This window comes from Colobus angolensis, unplaced genomic scaffold, assembly GCF_000951035.1.
Source record: "Colobus angolensis palliatus isolate OR3802 unplaced genomic scaffold, Cang.pa_1.0 Scaffold155, whole genome shotgun sequence".
Lineage (NCBI taxonomy): Eukaryota > Metazoa > Chordata > Mammalia > Primates > Cercopithecidae > Colobus > Colobus angolensis.
This window is the reverse complement of record NW_012114655.1, coordinates 2,513,342-2,523,705: the sequence shown is the minus strand read 5'-3', so window position 1 is coordinate 2,523,705 and position 10,364 is coordinate 2,513,342. Positions and strand designations below refer to the sequence as shown.

The 10,364-nt window shown below is 44.4% G+C and overlaps 1 protein-coding gene across 1 annotated transcript in view; it reads left to right on the top strand.

Annotated features, from left to right (window-relative positions):
- The window catches only part of GNAL (guanine nucleotide binding protein (G protein), alpha activating activity polypeptide, olfactory type), a 146,585-nt gene that overhangs the window by 80,520 nt on the left and 55,701 nt on the right, over positions 1-10,364 (top strand). The window contains exon 3 of the mRNA XM_011936656.1: positions 5,440-5,537. Coding sequence (XP_011792046.1) covers positions 5,440-5,537 — 98 coding nt within the window. The remainder of the gene's footprint in view (positions 1-5,439; positions 5,538-10,364) is intronic.

Below are 10,364 nucleotides of genomic sequence, written 5' to 3'. Positions count from 1 at the left end.
CCAGCTAGTTTTTGTATTTTTAGTAGAGATGGGGTTTCACCATGTTAGCCAGGATGGTCTTGATCTCCTGACCTCGTGATCCGCCTGTCTCAGCCTCCCAAAGTGCTGGGATTACAGGCTTGAGCCACCGCGCCCGGCCTACTGTGAATTACTCTTTTAAGACACATACACACACACAAAAACTGAAATTATTTTTATTTAGTATTATTCATCTTAGTTGCTAATGTAGGCATACTAAAATTATTCTTCATATTAATTTCTCTGTTGTTTTTTAAAATGTATGAGATCTATAGGGAAGAAAAAAAACTAGAGCCTGTGAATTAAAATGACAACAGTCAAATTAACAGGAGAAGAGACATACAAATTTCATTAATGTTTTTAATTTATATGCACAGGGGCACCACAGAAAAGAAGTGAAACATGCACACACACAAAAAAAAGAGTTGGAAGCTTATATACCATTTTAACAAAGGGTGACAAATTGTGGAAGAAGTGACTATAAATGAAAGGGGATTCGGGCTCCTAGGGTTGATATAATTGTGAGAAAGGGCTATTTTAGTAAGGTTTGCTTATGCAGACTCATCTTGGTGACAGCTCTCTGTCCCTGCAATAAAGGTCACTCTTCTCATCCTAGTACTTGGTGGGGGATATTTATGCTCTTTTTTAGGCAGAAAGGGGGAGAGTAGGCAGCTCTTCTTATATCTGTTGTTTCTCTGTTGCCTTCAGCTCAAAATAATCAATATGCCAGTGAATTGGGGGTAGCATATTTTGATCCCTATCAGAATCCTAGCTTAGCTCTGAACTAATGTTTAATTATACCTTAAGAGGCTGCACTGGCTGGCTAAATATTTAATGACTTCACAGAATCCTTTTCTATGAGTGTGTTTGTGTATTTTTTGGTTGAGATAGTGGTATTATGGCTGTTTTTAAAAAGTCCTTATGTTTTAGAAGTAATGTTGAAATAGCATGACATGGTGCCTTATAAATAAAATATTTGTTTCAAAATAATAAAGGCAGGGTAAAAGGGGATGAGATATGGATGAAAAGAAACTGCCCATGTGTTGATAAATGTGGAACCTAAGTAGTGGGTACCTGGAGATCCATTCTCTCTATTTTTATAAGTTTGAAAGTTTTCCATGTAAAACATTGAAGTAACAATCGCAACAGCAGCCCTGGAATTCACCACGAAGTTTTTAGAACCCTTTAAAAAGTAAATATGTGGAATCGTGGGGACTTCGCTGTATGCTAGCCCAACATGTCTACCCATGAGGAAGCTGAAGTGAAGAGATTGTTGTCGCTTTTGTGTTTCTTCAATGTTATCTAAATCATCTACTTAAAAATCACAGTGCCTACCATCCCTGTTTTACTCTTGCTATCAACACATGCTCCAGAAATTCTGTGTCTTGATTCTTGGTTCAAGCACTTCTCTCAGGCTTCAGCTCAGACCTAGAGTTTGGTCCCCTATAAAGCAGTTCCAGTCCTCACCAGTGAATCTTACCAACCACAGGACATTAAGGCTTATCCCGTGAGCGGAATTTACACTTGGCATCTTCGCAGTGTATTTGTGAACCGCGGAAGGACCACAGAAGTTACTGTGCTTTGCAGACCTGCGGGAATCCTCATGAGTGTCTTGTGTTGCTTTAACAAGGTGCTCTTGTACGAGATCCCCTGTACTTTATCCAGTGAAGAGTGGATTTTCTAAAGTAGTGGTTTTAAAGAAACCCAGTAGAAAACTATAGAAAATGATTTAATATATATAATATAAGGTGGTAGTATGCATAATGGTTCAAAACACAGGCAGTGGAATATATCCCGCCATTACCCGCTGTGTGCCCTTGGGTGGATTGCTTAACTTCTCTGTGCACAGTGATAACAGCCACCTCTTCCAGCTTTGTGAGAGTTAAAGACGATCATGTGATAAAGTACTGAGCACAGTGATAACAGCCACCTCTTCCAGCTTTGTGAGAGTTAAATACGATCATGTGATAAAAGTACTGAACACAGTGATAACAGCCACCTCTTCCAGCTTTGTGAGAGTTAAATACGATCATGTGATAAAGTACTGTGTGCACAGTACCCTCGACAAAATAAGAACTACGTAAGAACTATTTTAAATAGGGGTTATTATGTGAGTAAGGCCCTTACTGTGACATGCAGGAAATTAACGCAAAATGAGAAAGGGTGTTGCGAAAGCAGCAGGAGCCGAAGCCTGAAAGAATAAGCTGAGGCCTGGGGGCGCTGAGAATCCCAGCCCCGCTGGGCAGGGCCTCCAAGCTGGGGAGCTGCAGGGTGCGCTGTTTGCAGAGGCAGGTGGGGCCGTGATGCTGATGCTTCTGCAGGAGGGAGCCGGGAGGTCCCTGAGCAGGGGCCCCAGTAAATGCTTGGGGGCTAGAATACCCTCCCTTTCCAGCTCACCGTGGGCCGAAGTACAAAGACCTCCCGCCTCCCTGCAGCGCACATCCGCCCTCTGGCGAGACCAGGCCGGCATCCAGCGTGGCTCGGTGGCCAGAATGCGCCCAGGCCATGGCCGCCCCTCCGTAGGCCTCCGTTTCTCGGGTGCTGAGTCGAAAAGCAAGGGCGTCTGATGGGAGCCTCAGTTTCTCCTCCGCCTGCCAGGAGGTCCTGTGCGTGCAGAGCGGCGGGTGCAGGTGGCAGCGCAGGCGCGGGGCGAGGGCGGCTCCGGAGAGGCCCAGGGGCTCAGCGCGCCTGGCTTTCCACAGGCCGGCTTCGGGCTTCTACTCAAGACAGGGTTTCTCAGGCGGGGCGTGGTGTGCGCGCCTGTGGGATCATTTGAGCCTGGAGTTCGAGACCAGCCTGGGCAACATTGTGAGACCTCCGTCCCCACCCCGCACCACCACCGCTAAATCTCTAAACAAACAAACGAAGAAATTAGCTGGATATTGTGGTACACACCTGTCGTCGCCACTGCTCCGGAGTCTGAGGGCAGAGGATCACTTGAGCCCAAGAGTTGGAGACCAGCTTGGGCAACATGCTAAAACCCCGTCTCTAGGAAAATACAAAAATTAGCCGGACGTGGTGGCACGCACCTGTAGTCCTAGCTACTTGGGAGGCTGAGGCAGGAGGATTGCTTGAGCCCAGGAGGTCCAGGCTGCAGCGAACCGAGATTGCGCCACTGCAGTCCAGCTTGCAAGACGGGGCAGAGTGAGACCACGTCTCAAAAGATAAAAGTTAAAAATAAAAAAGATCAATTTCTCAATCCCCTCACTGAGCTCTAGCCACATGCCCGTGAGCTCTGGGGTCAGCACCGTGTGGGCTTACTTCCGTGGCTGGTTGGGTAGTAGGGTGACCACACGACCGCACCCCACGCGGTTTGGAGCCCTTTCCGCCCTGCAGGCCCTGGAGCAATATTGTTTTTCTTTTTTTTTTTGACCAAGTTTAGATTAATTACTCCAGTCTTGGTCTTTTTTAAATTGCATTTGGAAACCTATTATAGTGAATAATTATTATGTGAACTTCTATAAAATCTGGTATCTATGGTTCCTGTGTTTGAGTAAATCCAGTTAAATTTGTTTTCATGTAGTGTGAGTCTATAGTTATATCATGCGTCTGTCGTGTCCAGAGAAATCAGGTACCCAGAGCTGGCAACTGGAAGATCCATCACCATGAGGCAGCGATGTCACTCTCTCCATGGCCATCTTGATAACGGCATAATGCAGGATTGATCTTTACACGTGTGTGTGTGAAGTGTAAGTGTATGCACTTGGATGGCTCTTCGAAGGAATTTTTTAAGGAAGCCTACAAACTCCCTTACTGGGTTCATGGGAGCATCAGAGGAAGATTCCAGAAGGAAACATAAACCTAGGGAGACAAGATGATAGCTGAGAGGTTTAGCCACCCCCTTCAGGGGGAGAATGTCTCTTTTTTTGTCAACTGGGAACCATTTGGGTTTGTCGATAATGGTGGCGGACAGATATAGGTATAGACTATGCCATAACTTCCAAGATCGTCCCTGAGACTGTGAAATCAGAATTGGATTTTCTAAACGCTAATAAAGCCTACGCTCTGGATGCCTCACTTCTACTCCCCTTCCAAGGACTTATACTAATTTTGTATTCATCATTTTGCATCTCTTTTTTCAAAGAGAGCCTTCCAAATTGTGAGCATTGAACCCCTCACAGTGCTTGGATCCACCTTCGTATGGAATTGTGAGTCCTTAAGAAAAAGTGCCAGTCCTTCTCTTTTTCCTCCAAAGAATCTGTGTTGATTCCTAGAAATGTGTCAGCTGATAAGCATGAAGGAGGAGTCCCTGGGACAGGCCGTGGAGCCTGAGAACCCTGAAGATCAAAGGCAGGCAAATAACTGCCATGGGAAGGGTGTGAATGTCCCCACAAAGTGTTTTGTGAACACTTACAGAACTTCTTTTGTGTTTAGCTACTAATGTAGTCATTTGCTTCCATCGCCCTTTAGGGTAATATTACCAATATGAATTCATAAGCCCTTCATTTACTTTGGAGATGAAAAATGTTCTTTCGGAGCGTCTTGCTTGCCGTAATAATAGGTGAAGTTGAGCACCGTGACCTCATGGCTCTGGAATGAACAAAAAATCACAATTCACACTTAACTCCTGTTTTTTTTTTTTTTAATGAAAAAAGAAATAAATTATCATCTCCAAAGTGTGTGGTTTTTAAAGTTCCTTTTTTATGTACCTAGTACGTCTGGGCCAAATTTAATCCATCTACTCAACCATGTCCATTCCTAATCATAACTCACATAGAAAACGTAAAAGACAGAAGCTAAGACAAAACTTATCCTTATAATATGCATTTTTTTCATGACTGAGATGGCAGTTGAACGAGTTAAGTTACTGAATACTAAATTCTTTAAAATTATGCTGTTAATTGTATTTATAGTTAATGTATGGTATTCACTTTGACATAATTTGCATTTTGGGGGACTTTCCAGAATGATAAAACTATTTTGAGCCAGGCGCGGTGGCTCACGCCTGTAATCCCAACACTTTGGGAGGCCGGGGCGGGCGAATCACTTGAGGTCAGGAGTTCGAGACCAGCCTGGCCAACATGGTGAAGCCCCATCTCTACTAAAGATACAAAAATTAACCAGTCACAGTGGCATGTGCCTATAATCCCAACTTCTCAGGAGGCTGAGGCAGGAGAGTCGCTTGAACCTGGGAGGCAGAGGTTGCGGTGAGCCAAGATTGCGCCACTGCACTCCAGCTGGGTGACAGAGTGAGACTCTGTCTCAAGAAAAAAAAACTATTTTGCAATTTGACTTGAGTAATGATAACATGCATGCATTTTTTATCACACTAAACATAGAGTTGGTGCATTTTACTATGTAAACTTCCACAAGGAAAATCTGAATGCTACTTGCAAAAAAAAGTTTTTGCGGTTTCTTTTTCCTTTTAACTTTTTAAAAGGTGATTACACACTTTTAATTTGTAACTCTTTTAAACTTTAGGAATTCTTTGACCATGTGAAAAAACTTTGGGATGATGAAGGAGTGAAGGCATGCTTTGAGAGATCCAATGAATACCAGCTGATTGACTGTGCACAATAGTAAGTTGTGTCCTGTACAAGTTACAGGGCTCTTTGAAGAATATGATTGCATGAATGATTTATGCTGCCTTCTCAGTACTTCTCAAGTTTCTTGCGTGCAAGGAATGAATAATTAACCGTTTATGACAGAAATCAACTTTTAAACTGAGACATGTTTAGTAGATGGAAAATTGAAAATCCGTAACATTTCTGAGAACCCGAAAGTTTTGTTCATTTTGTCCTGATTGTTGTTTTCAGTTCTCTTCATTTTTTGACTTTTATGTAGAGCTATACGCATATTGGTAAGTTAAAGTGAACTTACATAGTTATTATGTTTTGATTTTGGAGCAGGGGCGTCAAATTAAATTTTAAAATAATATGAACCTTGTGATCAAGGCCAGGCTCTTAAAGTAATGTGATCATTCTGTACACATTAGAAGTATACCAGAAAGCCGGGCCCGGTGGCTCACACCTGTAACCGCAGCACTTTGGGAGGCCAAGGCAGGTGAATCATCTGAGGTGAGGAGTTCGAGACCAGCCTGGCCAACATGGTGAAACCCTGTCTCTACTAAAAATACAAAAATTAGCTAGGCGTGGTGGTGGGTGCCTGTAATCCCAGCTACTCGGGAGGCTGAGGCAGGAGAATCACTTGAACCCAGGAGGCGGAGGTTGCAGTGAGCCAAGATTGCACCATTACACTCCTGGGCAACAGAGCGAGAGTCTATCTCAAAAAAAAAAAAAAAAAGGAAAAGGATACTGGTGCCAGGGCTGGCTCATTGTTTTTCCCTGAAACGCTTACTTTTCCACTTCGTTTTGCTGTGTTAGATATATTCTATTACTTTTAGAAAATAATGGTCCCTAGAACAATGTGAAATTATTAAGAAGTTCTAGATATGTTTGCTGTTTTGATAATTAAAAAGTGTATTTAACTAGTTGTTTTATGTAACTCTGTGGATAGCAAGAAATGAAATATTTTACACTTTAAATCTCTAAACTCTAAAAATTCATATACATGGAAGAGATTCCATAGCATAAAATCTGGGAATTCACAGTGTTTGGAGCCAGTCAGTGGAGCTGCATTATGAATGTTTATTTCCAGGAGGGAGTGGTTGTGTTGGCCCAGGCTCCTGCTTACTAGGTTCTACGTCCAGTCACCATCCCCCATGGGATGGGCCTGAAGCACCCAGCAAAGCCCAGAGAGCCAGGCTTCAAGGGGCCCATGGCAAGGGCCAGAGGAGGAGGAGGAGGAGGGGGAGAAGACACTAAGCATGGGTGGGGAAAGGAAGAGTGGCCATAAAGAAGTGAGGGAGGTCAATGGGGTCAGACACCCCCAGGGCTGCTGAAGACCACAGCAAGGAACTTGGGTCATCTTTCAGCTACAGCGACCTGCCATCCCAGCCATCGGCTCCAAGCGTGAGGTTGTCAGGGAGAATAGAATGCAGAAGGCAGAGACCCTGTGAGGTGCCTTGGGTTGGGCCAGGGTAGCCATACAGGTGAGTGCTGGAAGCTGAAGGTGCAGAACTAGCTGGTGGACCTAATGAGGGAGGTGGAGGAAAGGGATCCAGGAGGGAGCAGGGTGAACTCCTGTGCCATTACTACAATGGGGACATCTAGGAGACTTAGGGAAGAGATCCAGCTCTGCTTTGGAGAAGCTGAGTTTGAGATGCCAAATGGAGAGCCATGTGGAGACATCAAGCAGTCAGTCTGTTGTCGGAGCCTGGAGCTCGGAAGAGAGGCAGATGGCCCCAGTGTACCGGTCATTAGCTACTGACGGTATGCAGAGCCTGGGAATCCAGAGAGGAGAGGACCCTGGGCCTGAGAAGGTTCAGCTTCAGACGAGAAAGAGCCTCAAAGCACATCCAGAAGAGAGGGAGTGCCCAGCAGAGGGTCCAGGTCGTCCAGACCAGACGCTGGAGAGGCCCGGAAGGAGGAGGGCTGATGCTCCTAGTGAGATTGTACGTAACCTCCTTCTTACCTTGTCCAAGGACAGGACGTCCCACGTTCGGTCTGCTGGCATGTGGTGAGCATGCTTGGCAAGGCAAAGTGTAGTAAAGCATCAAGAATGGAGCGTACACCTGCTGCAAACACCCTCAGAGGACCATAGAAAGGGTTAGCTACCTCCATTATACGCTTCTTAAAGAAAGTATTCACTCATGAAAAGTTTTAATTAATGAAAAAAGTATTTAAAATGTCCTGGCTGGGCGCAGTGGCTCATGCCTGTAATCCCAGCACTTTGGGAGGCCGAGGAGGATGGATCACCTGAGGTCAGGAGTTCAAGACCAGCCTGGCCAACATGGTGAAAACCTCCTCTCTACTAAAAATACAGAAATTAGCTGGGTGTGGTGCTGGACACTTGTAATCCCAGCTTCTCAGGAGGCTGAAGCAGGATAATCACTTGAACCCAGGAGGCGGAGGTGGCAGTGAGGCGAGATCACACACCTGCACTCCAGCCTGAGTGACAGAGCAAGTCTCGTCTCAAAAAAATAAAAATTTAAAAATTTAAAATGTCCTATTTCTTGCCATGCACAAGTCCTTCAAGATTTTCCTTAAATAATGTTTTTAAATTGGCCCTGCCCTTTAGGTTACATTTGTGAATACAGTTCTGTGGTTGCTCTCCTGTTGTTTGGTTGCATTTGGCTTGGATGTGGGAGTTTGGAAAGGCTCTCAGTGGAATTCCAATGCAGTCTGAGCAGCCTTGGGAGGATTGCAGGTGCTGAAAAGGCCTTTTATCTTTTCCTCTTACTCTCACTCACTCTTTCTGCGATATTTCAATCGTTAAGTAGTCACTTAAGGCACAACAGAAGCTGGGCATGGTGGCAAATGCCTGTGGTCCCAGCTGCTCAGGAGGCTGAGGTGGGAGGATCTCTTGAGCCCAGGAGTTCAAGGCTGCCATGAGCTATCATTGTGCCACACACTGCAGCCTGGGCAACAGAGAGAGACCCTGTCTCAAAAATAAAAAGACACAACAGAATTGCATGTTCAACTCACAGTGCTTTAGGAGTGGGAAGAATATACCAGGAAAATGCTAGCAACTGGAATTTCTAAAGCAGTTCTTAATAATGTTAAAATTCATACACCGCTGCATTTGAAGTTGTTGTGGAATATGCATTCTGTCATCCTTTTTCAGTATTTCAGTATTTATGGACAAAGACTGGCCTTGGAGAACACCACGGTTCTGCTCAGTGTCACATTAGAAATTTATCTGTTGTAAAAAAAAAAAAAATGGACAAGTTATTCCCGCATCACCATAGTGACATAATTAATAATTTGATTTAAAATAGAATATGCGAAAATAAATCATGGAAGAAGAAATGGTGTGAACTTGACAATAGGCAGATCGGAATTCAGATTCTGGCCCCACTCCCGACCACTGTGTGAGACTTTGGGCAAATTACTTTTATGGGAAAATTAACAGGATCTATTCTCATACGGTTGTGGGATTAAATAAGTAGATATCCAAAGTCCTCAAAATAGTGCCTGGCACTTAGTGAGCACTAGGTAAGTGTTATCTCTTGCTAGAATGTGACTGATAAAGAAACTGACACCCAGAGAGGTGCCTGCGATCACAGTTTCCCAGGAACAGATGAGACCACAGCCAAAATCTCCTATTTCTTTTAGATTTATTCTTTCAAATGACAGAAAGCCACAGATAAAAACTGCCTTGTGAGCCAGGCCCCAGGGCCTCAGGCCAAGACTCTCTTCCAGGCTTGTCAGGAATAAAACACCTTTAGCCAAAGCCTCTGTTCCAGCTTTCTGAACCCTGGACCCGACAGAATTACAGAAACCAGTTCCCCCTTGAGGCCTCACTATCCTAGGCTTGTTGTAACTTCTCCAATTTAGCTTGTTTCATCCATTTTAATACATACGGGAATCATGTTGGAGCAATAACCTTTGCATCCTAATAACTATCTTGTTTTTCCTCTAGGGTCAGATTCTGGGATTGAGGGATGAGGGATTTCAAAAACAAGTGACATTTCAGTAAATCTGTTAGACCAACGTAGGACTGCCAAATTTTTTTACTTTGCCAAATAAGATGTTAGAAAAAATACAAGCTGCTTGCATCTCCCCCCACCGTCACTTCATAAAATAAAGGACATTTCGAAATCAGGCCAATAACAGGACGTGACTCAGAGTGCAGTCCTCGGACCATGAGACTCGTGTGTATTGTTCAGCCCACTAGGTTTTGAATTCTCCAGGGAATGTGTCTTATTCATATTTAAATGCCCAGCTCCTAGGTGGGTGTTCTTGTATAAAGTCAATGCTCAGTCAATGGGTGCGGTAGCTCACGCCTGTAATCCCAGCACTTTGGGAGGCCAAGGTGGGTGGATCACTTGAAGTCAGGAATTCGAGACCAACCTGACAAACATGGTGAAACCCCGTCTCTACTAAAAATACAAAAATTAGCTGGGCATGGTAGTGCACACCTGTAATTCCAGCTACTCAGGAGGCTGAGGCAGGAGAATCGCTTGAACCTAGGAGGCAGAGTTTGCAGTGAGCTGAAGTCACTGCACTCCAGCCTGGGCAAAAGAGCAAGACTCTGTCTCAAAAAATAAATAAATACGTAAAGTCAGTGCTCAGTCGGTGCTGTCTGAAATACATGAGTTGGCCAAAGAAGAGCTGGTGTTTGATGTGTTATTGACGGAAAAAGCCAACCTTTGACTCCTTGACGGGTCCACACTCACTCGCCTTTCCCCGTGCTACGATTGCCACTGTTCCTGCGTGTTTTCCATTTTCTTTATACCTGAATTGCTCTTGGGAAAGCTCTGACTTAAATCTTGGTGTGACACTAGGTCATTGTGTTACCTTGCTGAACAGAATTGCATCTTTCTTTCTTTTTTTTTTTTTTTT